The following is a 19959-nucleotide window of genomic DNA, read 5'->3' on the forward strand; positions in this document are numbered from 1 at the left end:
AGACAGGATTAAAAACAAAAGGAGAAATAAAAGAGACAGCCAAAAAGAAACATCCGCCTTCGTGCTGCCAGGGTCCTTGCTATCAGAGAAGTAAAGCCACAAAATCTGTCCCTCAGTCTGCAAACTCTCAGGTGCCCGAATCCCCCACATGCTGCCGTAGCCATGAGGTGCTGGTGTTCTAGAAGGAAAGAGCAGCAGATAGATGAGAACACCACCCCCTGCAGGTTTCCCTCCAAGCCACTCACCATCCTGACTGGAAGTATATTCAGCATTCCTTCACTGCCTCTGGATCAAAATCTTGGAATTCCCCCTCTTAACGGCGTTATGGGTGTCCCCGCAGCACGTGGACTGCAGCAGTTCAGGACGGCCCCTCTCTCACTCCTCAAGGGGGCACCTAGGGACGGGCAGGAAATGTAAATGGTAGAGATGCCCAAATTGCATGGATGGTTTTTTTAAAGCTGCAGTCCTCATAATGAAGCAAATCCCATGGGACTGTTAGTAAGGATTTTGACTCAATGGTATTGAAGGAATGGTGATATATGTTCAAACTCTGTTAATGTGGTGATTGTCAACTGTCTTCTGAAATGGCCCAGCAAGCCACTTGGATAGCATTTGCTGCCCATTCCTAAATGCCCTTCAACCAAGTGTATAAGGCAGAAGGAAAATATTCCATCATAATCATGTGCCTTGGAGATGGTACAAGGGCCTTGAGTTATTAGAACCTGACTCACTTGTTGAAGAATATCCACCTTCTGGCCTGCTGTAATACCCCCGTAGTGTTTATGTGGCAGCTCTGGTTGTGTTTTCACTCACTGTTGCGCCAGGATGTTGATATTGGGAGAATTGGTGGTGATAATGTAATTCAGTGCCAATGGGAACATTTTTCTCACTGTCTGTCTACTCCCTCTCCGGTCCCCCCAACTAACTCGTGATCTTACCCACACCCCCAACCTTCTCTGAGGAGGGCAGGCCCCAGCGTTTCCAAGAGATCCATGTCACTGAAGGCTCTTGTCCCTGGAACAATTCCTGGGAATCCTTCCTGTATCGTCTCCAAAGCTCTCCACACCCTTCCTTCAGTGTGGCTCCCAGAACTGGACACAGTCTTCCAACTGAACAACATAAACTGAATCAGGAGCTGAATGTTATTTAAATGGAGAAAGACTGTGGAATGTTACTGAACAAATGGTATTGGGAGTCCTCATCCATGAATTACAAAAGTTAGGGAAGGCAAATGAAATATTCCAAGGGAATGGAATATAAAACTAAAGGGTTTTCCAAAACTACAAGGCATTAGTCAAATCACACCTGGAATACTGTGAGCATTTTGGGGTCCTTATCTAAGGAAAGATATACTGGCATTGGAAGTTCACTTGGCTGATCCCTGGTATTGAGGGACTATCATATGAAGAGAGGTTGAATAGGTTGGACGTGTATTCATCAGAGTTTAGAAGAATGAGAGGAGACCTTTATTGAAACTTACAAGGTTCTTGGGGAGCTTTAAGGTTAGAGGAGAGTCCATGACCAGGAGGCATAATCTCAGAATAAGGGGTCACCTATTTAAGTCAGATTAAAAGGAATTTGTTCTGAGGATAGTGAATCTGTGGAATTCTTCACAGCAGAGTGCTGTGGAAACTGAATTTTTGAATGCATTCCAGGTGGTGAGAGAGATTTTTAATTAGTGAGGGAATGGAAGGGTTATGGGGGGGAAAAGGCAGGAAAGTAATCAGGTCAGCCCACAATCTCATTCAATGGGCTGAATGGCCTACTCCAGTTTGTTGGAGCTGGTCATGGCTCACTGCTAAAGTAACCTGCCACTTATCACTTTTAATCTGAATAATGTTTAGTTGATTGGTGGTTTGATCTAGAAGCTCCATCAGGTCATCTGCATTGGTGTGCTGTGGCCGAGATGGTGGTCTTTGGGCTTCACCCAGAAGAGCAAGGGGGGCACACACCAGCCTACCTTATGCATGTCAGTGTTCCTTCATTGTGACTGCATTGAAATCCGGAAACTTCTTTCCCATAGCTCCGTGGCATCACCTTCACTAGGCAGGCTGCAGTAGTTCAAGATAGACTAACACCAGCTCTGTGACCGAATTGATTGAAGGCTGCCTTGATGCCAAGAGCTGTCCCTCTGGCCTCACTTGGAAATTTCAGCTGTTTGTGTCCATGTTTAGACCAAAACTGACATGAGGACTGGAGTCAGAACTGTCCTGATAGAATGCTAATGTATTGGTAAATAGGTGCTACTGAATAGCTTTTCGGATTACCTCTTGCACCACTTTACTAAGGATTTGGGAGTAGGTTAATAAGATAATAATTTGGCATGGTTAACTTAGATTTTTTTTACAGACAGGACATAACCATGCTATCCCATGATTTTTCATTTGTTCACAGGGATGTGGGCGTCATTGGCAGGCCAGCATTTATTGCCTATCCCTAGTTGCTCTTTGAGATGGTGACCTGAACCTCCGCAGTGCCTGCGGTGTAGGTAGACCCACAATGGTGATATATTTTCAAGGATTATGGGGTGTTGAGATAGATGCTCAGCTGTGATCATATTGAATGACGGGAGGAATGGCCTCCTGCTGCTCGGCATTCCTTCTAATGTTCTTACCAGCTGTAGCGGCCTCCAAGGTGAATGTACGTCACAGACTTTAGTAACCAGAGGTCAGTGCCAATCGCCATGCAGAAACCATCAGAGCAGCTGTGTGCACTCCCAGCCTAGACAGGATTTTGTTCCTGCTGTCTGCATTTCTGAAAAGACAACTCCCCAGAGCTCAGCTCTTAAAGTCCTGGATGATATTTAAGCCCCACCCATCACAAAAACAAAGTTTCTATTATCTGAAAATAAAAACATTTTAAAAAAAATACATGAAACTTTAGTTCAAACCAGTTTATCTGATATTCCAGGAAAATAGTGTGGTCATTATTTCTGTGGGTACTTGCTACAAACAATTTCAGAGCTGCATTTTCTGCAGTCCAAGTGTAACTTCATACTCTGTTAGTTATAAAGTACTGGGGGATATCCTGGGGTTGTGAAAGGTGACATAAATAAAGACCAAGTTTAATTTTACTGACCTCCCTGTCATGACTCACCATTGCTGACAGGCCACTTGACACCTCTGCGTCATAGGAGCAGGGAAAATCTGTACACATGTAAGAAGTCAATGCTGGTGAAAGGGCCCTTGTGGTGCAGTGGTCAAAGGGTCTGGGTTCAACTCCCACCTACGCCAGAGTTGTATCACAACTCATCTGAACAGATTAAAAATATCTTCAGTCAAGGTGAAACCTCCTGAATTTTCAAATGAACCTCTGCCATTGTGGCTTTGCTCCGTATTATTAATGAATTTTATGTCTGGGATGTGCTTGTTTTCTTGCCTTGGTTAATTTGTCGAGCAAGGACACAAGAATGGGGGGGAGGCTGTTCGGTCCCTGAAGCCTAATCTGCCATTCCGTAAAACAGTGGCTGATCTTTCGGTGGTCAATTTGTTTGTTGCCTTGACTCCAAACTCCTGCCTATCTTCTGCTCCTTTGACAATCAAAGTTCTATCTAACTCAGCCTTGAACCTTATTCAGCCTCCATCACTCTCTGAGAAAGACACCATAGACCAACAACCCCCAGAGGGGTCTCCTCTCCATTGCAAATGGAGACCCCACCCACCACCCTGTTCACAAACTATGTCCTTTAATGCCGGTCTCCCCCCAACAAAAGGGGGATATTTCCATTTCTATCCAGTCTTGTCCCTTCAGGATCTTGTATGTTTTTTGATAAGATCACCTCTGATTCTATTAATCTTTAGTGAGTAAAAGCCCAACCTTTCCCCTACAAACTATCATCTTTTCCCCAGGAATTATGCACATCTGGACTGTGAACACCAGCTGCAGTGCTGGTGGATTCTGAATTGACCTTCTATTTCCTACTGGTAAATAAACATACATTTGATAGTCAAACTGAATAAATCCAGCAGCTGAAGCAAATACAGACCATTAAATACCATCTGCACACTGCAGCTTGCAAGCTTCCTTTTAAATTAAAACATAGCATTAGTTAAAATATTACAAACACTGAAGACTTTTACACAATACTTCCCTCTCTTGCCTTCAACAAAAATTCAAGGTGAGACTTGAGGATTAATTGAGTGAGTGAGTTAGTTGTTAATTTAGTGAATTGGTGTGAGAGGGCGGAGGATGAACTGAGCAGAGTCTTGAGTTACAACAGACAAAATAAAGGCGAGAGAAATGAGCTATGGATGACACTCTGACTTCCTAATTTCCTGCCTGGTTTGCTGATAACTAGATTTGTTTCCTTTGTTCTGTCTGCTCTCTGGAATCTTGTCCTTGTGCCTTTTCTTTGTTTACTGCTTTAAGAGCAGTAATGCTCTTCGTGAATCCCAATCTCTCTCCTGCCATCGACGAGGCAAACGTCAGGAGAGTGATGGAATGTTCTCCTCATGCCTGCATGGATGGGGCTCTTAACGGCACTCGACAAATTTGAGAGAATCGTCCTTGATGTGTAGCCCATGCACAATCCTTAAACCTTCATTCTCTTGGATACAGTGGCAGCAGTGCAGCAACTCACTGAGGCTCCTTCGATAACGTCTTCCAAACCTGCAACCTCTTATCACCTGGATGGACACGAACAGTCCACGCCATCCTGCCTCGGAACAATATTACTGCTGCTTCATCGTCACTGGTTCAAATCCTGGAATTCCCTGTCAGCACTGTGGGTGTGATTCAAGAAAGCAGCTCACCGCCACCACTACCTCGAGAACAATTAGGGATGCTCAATAAATGTTGGCCTTGTCGGCAACATGGAGCGAATGAAGACTGCAGATGCTGGAGAGTGTGGGACTGGAAAAGCACAGCAGGTCAGGCAGCATCAGAGGAGCAGGAGAATCGACGTTTTGAGCATAAGCCCTTCATCGGGAATGAGGTTTGTGGGCCAGGGAGGCGGGGGGGGGGGCTCAGTGCAAGATAGTTGAGAATGCAATAGGTAGATGAAGGTGAGGGGAGAAGGTGATAGATCAGAGAAGATGATGGATAGGTCAAGAGGGCAGTGCTGAGTTGGAGGCTTGGGACAGGGATAACTGGGGGGAGGGAATATGAGGCAACTGATAATGCGATGTATATGGAGGTTGGTGGACTGGTAGATGAGGATTGGGGGGGTGGGGGCGGGGGGGGGGGGGGGGGGGGAAGAGGGGAGTATCATTGACCATGTGGGAGGTGGTGTAGTCTCGGTAGCTGTGGGAGTTGGTAGGCTTGTAGTAGGCCCCAAAGGATCCTTCCGCGTCTAAAAGAAATTTACCTGCACCTCCACAAATGTCATCTTCTCTATCAGTTGCGGCTGATATGGGCATCCTGTCTCCCCGGTGGAGAGGAGACAACTTACAGATCATTTCAGAGGACATCTCTGGGACACCCACACCAACCAACCCCAACCACCACCCCCCCCCCCCCCCCCCCCCCCCCCCCCCCCCCTCAATGCCCTGTAGCTGATTACTTCAACTCTCCCTCTCACTCCACCAAGTACATGCAGGTCCTGGGCCTCCATCAATCAAACCTGGGTCCCTGGTGCTGTTAACCACTGAGCCACTGTGTTGTCCAGCTGTCTCCAGTTATGTTCTTTTTAAAGTGGATGAACATGTGCCCTATGCCTCTCTTGCTGTTTGTATAAAGGTGTTCAGTAAACTGACTTTCAGGCATGTCTGCACGGCTCTGACAGCTGGCTAGGTATTAACACTGGGCAGAGAGCTAGCCGCAGGACTTTGGCCCATCTGCCTGTGTTTGGGGACCAGGTGGGAGAGATTTGATTCAAGCTCCTCTCCTTGCCCTTCTCTGTTCTTGTCAGTGATAAGCTGCGACTAACCGGATTCATTGTGGTTCAAAGCGAATGCCACCAGCATCCAGACTGAGCATTTGGCCTTGTGTTTATGGACAGTTGCATTTCTGAGAAGCAAAGACCCAGAGATGTCAGAGTTAAGGGGAGGAATTACATCTGATCTGCAGCCCCAGCAATTGAGACAGTTTTTCCAATCTGCTGTACTACCTTCCTCTACTTAATTTTGTAAAATATTCTTTTACAGATGTGGGTGTCACAGACTGCAACAGGCAGCACAGTGGTTAGCACCTGCTGCCACACCGCCAGGAATCCGGGTTTGACTCCCATCTTGGGCGACTGTCTGTGTGGAGTTTGTACATTCTCCCCCTGTCTGCGTGGGTTTCCTCCCACGGTCCAAAGATGTGCTGCTGAATTAGCGATGCTAAATTGCCTATGGTGTTAGATGCGTTAGTCAGGGGTAAATACAGGCTAGGGGAATGGGTCTGGGTGGATTAATTTTCGTAGGGTCGGTGCGGGCTTGGTAGGCCGAATGGCTTGTTTCCATACTAAGTCTAATCTAATCTTATCGCCCTTGATGTGGTGGTGGTGGCGGTGAGCTGCGTTCTTGAACCGCTGCCATCCATGTGCTGTAGGGACACCACAGTGCCACTGAGGAGAGGGTCAGGTCCACTCCAGGGAACCTGAAGCAATGAGGTGTCAGCCTGGGGGTTGCTGCAACACAGAGGCAGCATGCAATAGGCAGGGTAATGTGATCCCACAACCAATGCACAGTAAGTCAGACTCTGTTAGTCCTGCCCTTCCTGTTGTGAATCGTTTGCCACCTTCAACAGGAGGAAGTGGTTCCATAAATATCTCTGTCTTCAAACATGGGGCAGACCAGCCTTATTGATGCCTTCAGCCCAAAAATGCATGAAACCTTTGACTTGAGCACGAGAGGAGTAATTTTCTCTGTGTTGGCTGTCGTTGCAGTCCAGGCCACTGCTGCCATGTCCCCTTCTGTGGTTTAATCCCCTCCATTGGAATGGCTCCTCCTGGCTGTAGGCTGCAGCATTTAGGAGCTGAGACATTACCTAGCCCCTCGTCAATGGAATCTACCCCTGTGTGGCTTCTCTTCTCTGGAGAGAACAGTCTTTGACAAGAGGCTGCAATCCTACTCCATGTAACAGTGAGACCTGCAGCATCTGTCTGCAGATCATCAAGCAGGGGCTGGAGGGATGGTGAAGGGAAATTAATCCCATCACGTAATAACAGAATACAGTGCTGCTTCTTGTAAACTTGCCAGGATGCCTGAAGAAGGGCTTATGCCCGAAACATCGATTCCCCTGCTCCTCGGATGCTGCCCGACCTGCTGCGCTTTTCCAGCAACACATTTTTCAGCTCTGATCTCCAGCATCTGCAGTCCTCACTTTCTCCCAGTCTATAATGGACGTGCGGTGTCTGAAATATGCCCACGGTGTGGGTGTATCCAACAGATGCTTGTGCTAGCACCACATCTCTCTGCCCCAACACATACTTTCCGGGCCCCCTCCATCCTGCTAAGGGATTGAGCCCCTTCCATTCCAAATCACATCTTGCTGGGAGGAGGGAAGTAACTCTGTTCATCTCAGCCCAACACATGCTATTGTGACGAGACACGGTGGGGGTTTTGGGAGGACGCGAGGGTGTGGTATGGGCTATGTGTATTCACAAAGGTGTCCACACCCTGTCGGGCAATGGGTGTGGAACTGAAACCAGTCCATGAGATGCTGCAGGTGTCCTCCATGTGTACAGCCCTGGCACCAAACAAAGAGCCCCTTCACTGCGTGGTGGCACACTGCACATATACTGGCACCACGCCGACACCTAGCAACAAAGAGCACAGCAAATAGAAAGGATATAAATAAATATCATCTGTGCACCTGGATTCGTTTACCTGTACCACACTCCCAGACCTACCTTGTCTCTTTATGTCTTGTCTCCCCACCATGTATCCCCCCCATCCATCTCTCCCTGTCTGTCCGCCACTCTGACCCTTCCTCCATTGCCCACCCTCACTCCCTCCCTCTGTCACCCGCTGCCCCTCCCCATCTCCTTCCCTCCCTCAAGGACGATGGGCAGCTCCCAACACTGCCATGGATACCCGACGCAGCTGGCAAACCCCCTTGAGGGTTTACTCATGGCGGAGTTCACTTACCTCTCACACATCCAGCCTCGAGTGTTCATTGGCCGTTTGCAATTGTTGCAGTTGACGTGCAGGGTGGTCGAAGCCTGGTTGAGGCATGTGATGGATCTGCACGTGCTCAGTTTGATCACCTCGTTGGCTACATTCCAGAGTTGGAAGCGCTGGAGAAGGTCAATGTAGGAGGTGTACCAGTGTTCCTGGAGGGTTTCAAAACAACAACAGCTATAAATCCTACCAATTTAAATAAGAAAATTCCAACAAGCAAACTAACTCCTTTAAAAAAATACAAACCTGGAGACAGAAGCAGGCCATTCAGCCCCTCAAGCTTGCCAACTATTTGATAAGTTCACAACAAATCTCATTGTTGTCTCAAGTGCCTTTTCGTTGAGTGTGAGCATGTGTGAGTTTGCGTGTGTATCCTGTAATCCTGGATTCCTTTGCACATCAAACATCTCTTTAACTCGCCCTTGAATGCGTTCAATCATTTATTCTTTCATGGACATTTATTGCCCATCCAGCAGTTAGGAGTCAACCACGTTGCTGTGGGTCTGGAGTCACGTGTTGGCCAGACCAGGTAAGGACGACAGATTTCCTCTCCTAAAGGGGATTAATGAACTAAATGGCTTTTTACAACAATCGACAATGGATTCACGGTCATCATTAGAATCTTCATTTCAGGTGAATTTAAATTCCACCATCTGCTGTGGCAGGATTCATATTTAAGAGTATATTTAAGACCAAGATGGACAGGGTATTGAGTATCAAGGGTTACATGGAGAATGGGGTTGAGAAACGTATCAGCCAAGGTTGAATGATGGAACAGACTTGATGGGCTGAATGGCCTAATTTCAGCTCCGGTGCTTTATGGTCTTGTGGTCCTCTCAACATTACCTGGGTCTCTGGATTAACCATTCAACAACCCCATCACCTCCCCATAGGCTCCATCATGAAAGAGAATTCCAAACATTAACCACCTGCATCTCAATCCAAAATCGGAGAATCCACCCTGCAGCCACTGAAGTGCAGGGATGTACTTCGGAGGCTTATATGGCTCTGGTCAGACTACATTTGGAGTATTGTGTGCAGTTTTGGGCCCCATATTTCAGGAAGGATGGACTGGCCCCTGGAGCGTGTTCAGAAGAGATTCACAAGAATGGTCCCAGGAATGAAAAGCTTAACATGTGAGGAACTTTTGAGGACTCTGGGGCGATACTCAATGGAGTTTAGACGGATGAGGGGGGAATCTAATTGAAACACAGAATACTGAATTGTTTTCATTGGTAGAAGATACGAGGACCCAAGAGCATAGCCTTAGAGTAAAGGGAAGACCTTTTTGGAATGGAGAGAAGGAGAAACGTCATTAGCCAGAGAGTGGTGAGTCTGTGGAATTCATTGCCACAGAAGGCTAGGAAGGCCAGGTCTTGAGTATATTTAAGATGGAGTTAGATAGGTTCTTCAGTATCAAGTCTTATGGGGAGAAAACAGGAGAATGGGGTTGAGAAACTTCTCAGCCCTGATTGAATGGCGGAGCAGACTCAATGGGCCGAATGGCCTAATTTCTGCTCCCATGTTTTCTGGTCTAAGTGGGAAGAGTGTACCTTGTTGTGGGGGTGATGGTCACATGATGTGCCACTACTCATTCCAGTCTCAGAAAAACATCCTCTAAGGACCTACCCTGTCACCCCACCTCACAACCCTTTAAGTTTCAGTAATAAGACACAGGAGCTAATGTAGGCCATTCAGCCCATGAGCCTGCCCCTGCCACTCAATGAGATCATGGCCGACCTAATAATCCTCAACTCTACTTTCCTGCCTTTTCCCCACAGCCCTTGGCTCCCTCACCGATTAAAAATCTATCTCAGGCCTGTATATATTTACTGACCCAGCACCAGCTTTTCCAGCACCACTCTAATCTATATTTACTGACCCAGCCTCGCGAGACACAGCGGAGTCAGCTTGTCCCTGATGACATTTGGCCGTACCTGTGTCTGCTCATCAATTTCCTTTTTGATCCGGTCTCCGAGTACAATGAGGACAGAGATTGCCATCTGCACGTCGCCTTGCTCGGCGTAGAAGCACATCATGTCCCTCACGACGAGGTTGAAGTAATCGGCGGAAAACCCGTGCTCAAAGGGCAGCTGCGAGACGGAGACCAGAGAAATGCCCTCGGTCGGGGTCAGTGACACCAGGTCTGCTTCGTTGCCGCTGATGTGGGGCGAGTCCGTCTTGTCCTGGAAGTGATCGAGGGTAGTCGGGTGATCGAGAATTTCGTGTCGCAGTGGGAAGCCTTCTTGTGGAAGGATGAACTCGGAGTCCTCTCCTGCAAACACAGCAAAATGGAGTCGATCTGGAAGGATGTTCTCCTGTCATAGAGAAAGCTGCCTCTGTATCTCCGAACAAAGACAATTAGAATAGAAGAGAACCCGCAGAAAGAGGCCAATCAGTCCATCGAGTCCACACCGACTACCAAAGACCATCCCACCCAGACTCACCCCCCCTACCTTATCCCTCCACTTCCCATGGCTAACCCACCTAGCCCACACATTCCTGGACACTATGGGCAATTTCCCATGGCCAATCCAACTAACCTAGACATCTCTGGGAGCAAACTGGAGCATCCAGAAGAAACCCACACAGACACAGGGGAGAACATGCAAAGTCCACACAGACAGACAGACTCCCAAGGCTGGGATTGAATGCACGTCCCTGGTGCTGTGAGGTAGCAGTGTTAACCGCTGAGCCATCGTGCCACCCATGTACCTATCAAACTCCTCCTGAACCTGACAGAGCTCTGTTAGCCCGCTGGTCATTGCCTGGTTTACCGAGGACCCACTCCCCGGTCAGATTGGACTTTCCTGGTACTCAGCGAGCTCCTGCTCAGTGCCGGAGCCGACACTCACTCACCTGGAGCGTTCTCGTGGTCGACAATGAAGAAGTCATCTTCATCACCTTCACCATCGCCGAACAGATAGTCCGCTGGTGCATCACTCCCCTCCGTCTCCTCATTCTCTGAAAGGAGGGGAAAGGCTGAGAGACATTAATCGACACAAAAAGCATCCTCATATAAAACCTCAGTATCAGAGCCCAGCAGGAGGAGGGACACAAAGGTGTGATCAGGCCATGTTACTCTGCAAGATCTCAGGACTCAAGACCCTGAGCAGCAGTAGGCCATTCAGCCCCTTGAGCATGTCCCACCATCTGAATGGAGCATTGCTGCTCTGACTGTGGCCTCAGCTCCTCTTCCCTGCTTGGCCACCTGTGACCCTTGACCTCCTTGTCAATAACAATATCTTTTTGTTCACCTGTGAGATGTGGGTATTGCTGGCTGGGCCTAGTTGCCCCTAGAGAAGCTAGTCGTGAGCTGTCTTCTTGAACCGCTGCAGTCCATTTGCTGGAGGTGGACCCACAATGCTCTTGGGGAGGGAACTCTTGTCTAAATCCAGCCTTGCATAAAGTCAGTCACAGAGCCAGTGGGGACAGAGAACCCCACAAGCTTCAGAGACCACACAAATTGTCCCCCATCCACAGAACCGGATTCTTCAAGACTTATTCTTAGAAAATTTCCAGCCAGTGAAAGGTTCCCAAGGTAAATGAAAGGGGCTAAGGGTTAATCAGTCACAATCTAATTGATCAGTGGAGTGGGCCCAAGGCTGTGAATGGTCTCTTGGCATTCTTGTGAACTACTAAATGTGGCACAAAAGTGGGGTACAATCAGAAGGGAGCAGTCCACATTAACGGTTCCTGCCTTCGCAACAGTCACAAGCACAGAGGTCTCCTGCTGACTCCCACCAAGGGGAGGTGATAGTCTGGTGCTATTATCGCTGGACTGTTAAGCCAGAGACCCAGCTAATGTTCTGGAGACCCGGATTCAAATCCTGCCACAGTAGATGGAATTAAAAGTCAAGTGATGACCATAAATCCATTGTCAATTGTTGGAAAAACCTGTCTGGTTCACTAATGTCCTTTAGGGAAGGAAACTGCCATCTTTACCTGGTTTGGGCCTACATGTGACTCCAGACCCACACCAATGTGGTTAACTCTTAAGCTACCCTCTGGGTAATTAGGGATGGATAATACATGTTGGCCTGGCCCTCATTCTGTGAATGATTAAAAAACATCCTGCTCCATGTTGAACACCACATGGAAGGAGCACTGACACAGAGAGAGAGAGAGAGAGAGAGGCAAAAGTACACTCTATACCTGGACCGTGAGACTTTGTTGTCAATCACCAAGAGTGACTGGGCTACATCACTTCTGACTGAGCTAAAAGACAGAGCTACTAGACTGGGTGCACGACCAATCCAACAGGAGGGAAAATCTACTTGGTTTCATCATCATGAACCTCCCCACAGTAGACTCTGACCACATTGACTGGAGTGACCATCACCCAGTCCTTGTGGAGACAAACTGTCACACTGAGGCCACCCTCCATCACACCGTGTGGCTCTGCCTTTGAGCTGAAAGGGATTGAATCAGCAACTCAAAACTGGGCATCCATGGGTTCTCCGGACAGTCAGCAGCACAGAAGAAGAATCATAGAGATATACGTCATGGAAACAGACCTTTCGGTCCAACTAGTCCATGCTGACCAGATATCCTAAACTCATCCAGTCCCATTTGCCAGCACTTGGCCCATTTCCCTGTAAACCCTTGCTATTCATATAGCCATCCAGATGCCTTTTAAATGTTGTAATTGTACCAGCCTCCACCACTCCCTCTGGCAGCTCATTCCACACACGCACCACCACTGCACAAGAAAGCTGTCCATTTGGTCCCTTTTAAATCTTTACCTTCTCGCCCTAAACCTCTAGTTTTGGACTCCTCCACCCTGGACCCTATCCATGCCCCTCCTGTTTTTATAAACCTCTATAAAGGTCACCCCTCAGCCTCTAACACTTCAGGGAAAATAGCCCAGCCTATTCAGCCTCTCCCTGTAGCTCAAATCCCTCCAGTCCCGGCAACATCCTTATAAATTTTTTTTCTGAACCCATTCAAATTCAAAACATCTTTCCTATAGCAGGGAGACCAGAATTGAACACAGTCTTCCAAAAGTAGCCTAACCGATATCCTGTCGGGCCACAACATGACATCCCAACTCCTATACTGAATACTCTGACTAATAAAGGCAAGTGGACCAAATGTCTTCTTCACTATCCTATCCATCTGTGACTCCACTTTCAAGGAGCTATGAACCTGTGCCCTGAGGTTTGTTTGTTCAGTGACCCTCCCCAGGACCTTACCATTAAGTATACAAGTCCTGCCCTGATTTGCTTTTTTCCAAAATGTAGCGCCTCACATTTACCCAAGTTATACTGCAACTTCCAATCCTCAGCCCATTGGCCCATCTGATCAAGATCCAGTTGTACTCCAACATAACCTTCTCCACTGACCACTACACCTCCAATTTTGGTGTCATCTTCAAATTTGCTAACCGTTCCTCCTAGATTCACATCCAAATCACATATAAATAAGAAAAAGCAGTGGGCCCAGCACCGATCCTTGTGGCACACCACTGGTCTCAGGCCTCCTGTCCAAAAAAACAATCACCACCACCACCCTGTCTCTTACCTTCAAGCCAATTTTGTATCCAAATGGCCAGCTCTCCCTGGATTCCATATGATCGAACATTGCTAACCAGTGTACCATGTGGAATCTTGTCAAATACCTTCGTGAAGTCCATATAGATCACATCCCCCAATCTGTCCTCATCAATCTTATTTGTCACTTCTTCTAAAAGCGCAACCAAGTTCATGAGACATGATTTCCCACACACAAAGCCATGCTGACTACCCCTAATCAATCCTTGCCTTTCCAAACACTTGCAAACCCTGTCCCTCAGAATCCCATCCAACAACTTACCCATCACCAATGTCATGCTCACCAAACTATAGTTCCCTGGCTTTTCCTCACCACTTTTCTTAAACAGTAGCACCATATTAGCCACTCTCCAGTCTTCTGGCACCTCACCCATGGCTATTGATGATACAAATAGCTCAGCAAGGGGCCCAGCAATCACTTCCTTAGCTTCCCACAAAGCTTTGGGATATAGCTGATCAGGTCCCAGGAATTTATCTACATTTATGCATTTTAAGACATTCTGCACCTCCTCCTCTACAATATAGACATGTTTCAAGTTATCACTATATATTTATCCAAGTTCTCTTGCTTCCATATCCTTCTCCACTGTAAATACTGACACAAAATACTCGTTTAGTATCTCACCCATCTCCTGTGGTCTTGTTGAGGCCCTATTCTCTCCCTCGTTACTCTTTTATCCTTAACGTACTTGTAGAATCCCTTCGGATTCTCCTTTTCCTTATCTGCTAAAGCTATCTCATGTCCCCTTTTTGTCCTCCTGATCTTCCTCATGAGTATATTCCTATTTCCTTTATACACTTCTAGGGATTCACTTGACATACCTGACATATGCTTCCTTCTTTTTCTTGACCAGAGCCTCAATTTATCTAGTCATCCAGCATTCCCTAATCTACCAGCCTTTCCTTTCATCCTAACAGGAACATAACTGTTTCTGGACTCTCATTATCTCATTTCTGAAGGCCTCCCATTTTCCAACTGTTCCTTCACCTGAAAAATAGCCTCTCCCAACCAACTTTTGAAATATCTTGCCTAATACTGTCAAAATTGATTAGATTAGATTACTTCCAGTGTGGAAAGAGGCCCTTCGGCCCAACAAGTCCACACCGACCCGCCGAAGCGTAACCCACCCAGACCCATTCCCCTACGTTTACCCCTTCACCTAACACTACGGGCAATTTAGCATGGCCAATTCGCCTAACCTGCACATTTTTGGACTGTGGGAGGAAACCGGAGCACCCGGAGGAAACCCACACAGACACGGGGAGAATGTGCAAACTCCACACAGTCAGTCGCCTGAGGCGGGAATTGAACCTGGGTCTCTGGTGCTGTGAGACAGCAGTGCTAACCACTGTGCCACCATACCGCCCGATTTAGATCTTCCACTTTTAGATCCGGTCTATTCTTTTCCATAACTGTTTTAAAACAGGAGAATATGATCACTGGCTCCAAAAGTGCTCCCCCAGTGACACTTGCCCGACCTTATTTCCCAGTAATCCAGGAGGCTCAGTTTCATACTCTGGGACCACAAATTCAAATCCGAAACAAGACGGTTGCTGGAATTTAAATTCAGTTCTTCAAAATCTCCAAGCCATCTTAAGGGATGGTGACCCTAAAACCGTTGTCAATGGCCAGAAAACCCAAACTGTTTCACCAAGTACCCTTTAGGGAAGATCTGCCATCCTTTACCTGGTCTGATACGCTCCCAGACTCACAGTAATGTAGTTCACTCATACCCACCCTGTGAAAATATCTCATGGGCCACTCAGTTCAAGGGCACTTAGGGCTGGCCAACAAATACCAGCCTGGTCGGTGAGCTCACAAAATGGCCGATCATTAAGACTGAGATCGAGGGGGGGTTTCTTCATCCAGACGATGGCAAAGCTTCAGAATTCTCCATCCCAGAAGGCAGTCCGACCTTGAGCATATATTTGAGACTGAGATATTTTTAAACGATGAGGGATATGGGAAAAGTGGGATCGAGGTGGAAGACGAACTGTGAATACTGGAGCAAACTCAAGGGGCCAAATAGACCACTCCTGCTCTCAAGTTGCAGTGAGTAAAAGATGATTAAAAACAAGGATACCTTCGTTTGTTTGTAGTGAGGTGACGGTCGAATCCAGAGGGAGACTGTCCTGTCGGTTCTCCATCCGACCTCGCTCCAATTTGGCTTCACCTCCCAATGCAGCTGTACCGTCCTTTAATGTAAAGCTGCAGGGTCAGGGCATGGGGCATTATGGAGAGAAGAACACAAGAAGAGAATCCTTTACAAACAATAGCAACGCCCTACCCAGTGTCTGGTGATAAAACACGGTGTATAAGGGGGCAGTGGGAGAATCCTTACATCCAGTTTAAGGAGCAAAAGGCCTTTGTCAATTCGGGAATTACCATGTTCGAAATGTCTCAAACACTCCACTCAATGAAGCCCTTCTTAAAAGAGACCTTACTTGGTTCTCCTGTTCTATCCCTGCATCGCCCCATGGAGTCATAGACTCAGAAATATACAGCATGGAAACAGAACCTTCAGTCCAACCCGTCCATACTGACCAGATATCCCAACCCAATCTAGTCCCACCTGCCAGCACCCGGCCCATATCCCTCCAAACCCTTCCTATTCATATACCCATCCAAATGTCTTTTAAATGGTGCAATTGTATCAGCCTCCACCACTTTTTCTGGCAGCTCATTCCATACACATACCACCCTCTGCGTGAAAAAGTTGCCCCTTCGGTCTCTTTTATATCTTTCCCCTCTCACCCTAAACCTATGCCCACTAGTTTTGGACTCCCCCACCCCAGGGGAGTCTATTTACCCTATTCATGCCCCTCATGGTTTTATAAACCTCTAAAAGGTCAGCCTCCGACACTCCAGGGAAAACAGCCCCAGCCTATTCAACCTCTCCGTATATCTCAAATCCTCCAACCCTGGCAACATCCTTGGTAAATCTTTTCTGAACCCTTTCAAGTTTCACAACATCTTTTTGATAGGAAGGAGACCAGAATTGCACGCAGTATTCCAACAGTGTCCCAACTCCTGTACTCAATACTCTGACTGATAAAGGAGAGCAATCCAAATGCCTCGGGGCAGTGCACATTCAGTCTGGACGTGTCGGCCGAGGGAGGAGGGTCAGGCTGAGAGATACAGACATGGGAGTTCTAATGGCTCCAATCTGAGCCAGCAGAAAGCCAGGTCCTAGTTAAACATTTCAACTGAAGAACACAGTACTGGCTGGCAGTGTAGCACTCCCTCAACACCGCAGGGTCCAGATAATAGAATGGCACAAGAAACAACGCAGCTAGAGGCCAATCGACTGATTACATCTCTCCCTGCTCTTCTTTGCTGTCTAACTATGTAAGGTAGTGAATGGGGTTAACACTTCGGCGTGCCCTAAGCACCACCCATTCTGATGATGTAATATGTTTGTGGGCAGACCAGCTTATAATGTCAATGGAGTGAGACTGGAAGATTTGATCTTCTTAGAATCATGGAATCCCTACAGTGTGGAAACAGGCCCTTTGGCCCAACAAGTCCACACTGAAATGAAAAGCTAAGATCATGGAGATCTCAGAATCAATTGTTGTTAAAAACCCCCATCTGGTTCATTTAGGGAAGACAATCTGCCGTCCTTACCCTGGTCTGGTCTGTGTGTGACTCTAGACCCACAGCAATGGGGTTGACTCTTCACAGCCTTAACCAGCCACTCAGTTCAAGGGTAATTAGGGAGGGGCAATAAATGCTGCTCTTGCCACATCCCATCAATTCATTTTTTTAAAAGTGTAAATGACAACCAGTTGAGAACATGTAATAAACAACATCATGTTAATGACAAGTTTCATCCGGCTACACCCGGAATTGGAATTCCGCTCTTACACCAGACCCTGTTGTTTCCTTCATACAGTCACAGAGTCAAACAGCACGGAAACAGATCCTTCGGGCCAACCAGTCCATGCTGACCATAATCCCAAACTAATCTAGGCCCACCTGCCTGCTCCTGGCCCCTATCCCTCCAAATCTTTCCTATCCACATCCTTATCCAAATGTCTTTTAAACATTGTAACTGTACCCACATCCACCATTTCCTCAGGAAGGTCACTCCACACACGAACCACCCTCTGTGTAAAATATTTGCCCCTCATGTCTTTTTTAAATCTCTCTCCTCTCACCTTAAAAATGTGCCCCCTGAGTCTTGAGATCCCCCACCCTAGAGGAAAGACATTAACCCAAGCTATACCCCTCATGATTTTATAAACTTCTGTGAGGTCACCTCTCAGCTTCCTACACTCCAGTGAAAAAAGTCCCAGCCGATCCAGCCATTCTTTATAACTCAAAGAACATGGTAGTCTTAAACATTACCCATGGACACAGACTTGCTTTGACATTACCAGTCCCACAAAACTTGTCACTTCTGTTACTTCTCCAATTGCTATTGAACCTGCCCCTTCCTACAGGTGGTGCACTTCAGATTGCAGTTAATTGCCATCTATATCCTGGAGATATTATGCACAGTTAAAGATGGCAGCTCACCACCGCCTTCTCAAGGGGCAACTAGGGATGGGCAATAAATGCTGGGCCCAGCCAGTAACACCCACATTCCACAAGGGTCTGTTTCTGTGCAGTTTGACTCTGAGACTGTATGAAGGAAACAACAGAGTCTGGTGTAAGAGAGGAATGCCACTTGCTGGTGTAATTGGATGAAACTCATGTCATTAACACGCTATTATTTATTACGTATTCTCAACTGGTTGTATTTTCTTTTTAAAATGAATAAATGACCGAATAAATAAAAAAATACTTATTGTACAGGAAGTGTGACTGAAGTAATCCTTGCCTGAAGGAGAGATTGAAGAAACCAGGTCTGTATTCTCCAGGGTTGCAAAGAATCAGGTATGAGCTTGTAAGCATTTTGTAAATTTCAACAAGGCATGATGGGGTAGCTATATAGATTGGATGTTTCTCTAGGTTGGTGACTCTATAATTATGGGGCATAATCTTAGGAAAAGGGGCTGGCCATTTAGGACTGTGATGAGGAATCTCTTCACACTTAGATCAGGGATTCTTTCAAATCTGTGCTCCAGAAGGAGTGTGGAAGCACCATCATTAAGCACATTTGAGACAGAGGGGTTTCTGGAGACTAGTGATATTAGGGGCTACAAAGATGGTGAGATGGTGCAGGAAAGTGGCATCGAGGCAAATTTTCTTTTAGTTTTGCATGGGATGAGGGTGTCACTGGCAAAGGCTGGTCATTTATTACCCATTTCTAATTGCCCCTGAACTGACTGGCTTGTTAGGCCATTGCAGAGGACAGGTAAGAGTCAACCACATTGCTGTGGGTCTGGAGTCACATGTCAGCCAGACCGGGTCTTCCTCCCTAAAGGACATTAGTGAACCTTATGGGTTTTTATAGCAATGATAGCCTCAAGGTCACCGAGACGCAATTTCAATTCTGGATTAACTGACGTGAGGCCAGCATCAAATTACAAATGTAAAGGTCCACTGCCTGAGATCATCCATGATCAAATTCAATGGGCTGAATGGCCTACTCAGGCTCCAATATTCCAACATTCCTCATGTCCCCATCCTGGTCCAGATGAGAGGTTCCTCCCATCAGCTCCTGTGCCGAGTGGAACACATCTGGGGCAGTCTGAACTCTGGGGCCCTCCTGACTCTGAACCTACAGAATAAGACCATGGTAGACAGTGACCGGAATCCCTAACCCTCCCTAAGATGGCACCAGGACAGCCAAGGCTGCATTTCCATAGAAACCCCTAGGAGAACCTGGGTGCTTTCCCCGTCCTGTTTACAGTGAAAATATCGGCTAATTAGATCCTGGCAAGTATTGGCTATTACACTTGGGCTTCACCCCACTCTGCTAAGAGAGCAGAGTCAGAGAGAGCAAAGTATTCTAATGAATCTAGCTTGCATTTACTTAGATTACTTACAGTGTGGAAACAGGCCCTTCGGCCCAACAAGTCCACACCGACCCGCCGAAGCACAACCCACCCATACCCCTACATTTACCCCTTTGCCTAACACTATGGGCAATTTAGCATGGCCAATTCACCTAACCTGCACTTTTTTGGACTGTGGGAGGAAACCGGAGCACCCGGAGGAAACCCACGCAGACACTGGGGAGAATGTGCAAACTCCACACAGAGAGTTGCCTGAGGCGGGAATTGAACCCGGGTCCCTGGCGCTGTGAGGCAGCAGTGCTAACCACTGTGCCGCCCACCTTTTGTGACCTCAGGACTGTACATCCAATGAAGCACTTTTTGAAGTATCATCGATATTTCATAGGAAAAGCAGCTGTCAATTTGCTTGTAGGAAACTCCCACAAAAGGGTTAACACCTAGTGCTTTAGTGATGT

The 19959-nt window shown here is 47.1% G+C and overlaps 1 protein-coding gene across 1 annotated transcript in view; it reads right to left on the minus strand.

Annotated features, from left to right (window-relative positions):
* Positions 1-5480: 5480 nt before the first annotated feature.
* The window catches only part of LOC140489032 (GATOR2 complex protein WDR24-like), a 42955-nt gene continuing 28476 nt past the window's right edge, over positions 5481-19959 (minus strand). The window contains exons 5-9 of the mRNA XM_072588272.1: positions 15682-15806; positions 10905-11009; positions 9983-10320; positions 8013-8197; positions 5481-7681 (exon numbers count right to left, since the gene is read on the minus strand). Coding sequence (XP_072444373.1) covers positions 7513-7681; positions 8013-8197; positions 9983-10320; positions 10905-11009; positions 15682-15806 — 922 coding nt within the window. The 3' untranslated portion in view covers positions 5481-7512. The remainder of the gene's footprint in view (positions 7682-8012; positions 8198-9982; positions 10321-10904; positions 11010-15681; positions 15807-19959) is intronic.

This window comes from Chiloscyllium punctatum, chromosome 18 (genome assembly GCF_047496795.1).
Source record: "Chiloscyllium punctatum isolate Juve2018m chromosome 18, sChiPun1.3, whole genome shotgun sequence".
Taxonomy (NCBI): Eukaryota; Metazoa; Chordata; class Chondrichthyes; order Orectolobiformes; family Hemiscylliidae; genus Chiloscyllium; species Chiloscyllium punctatum.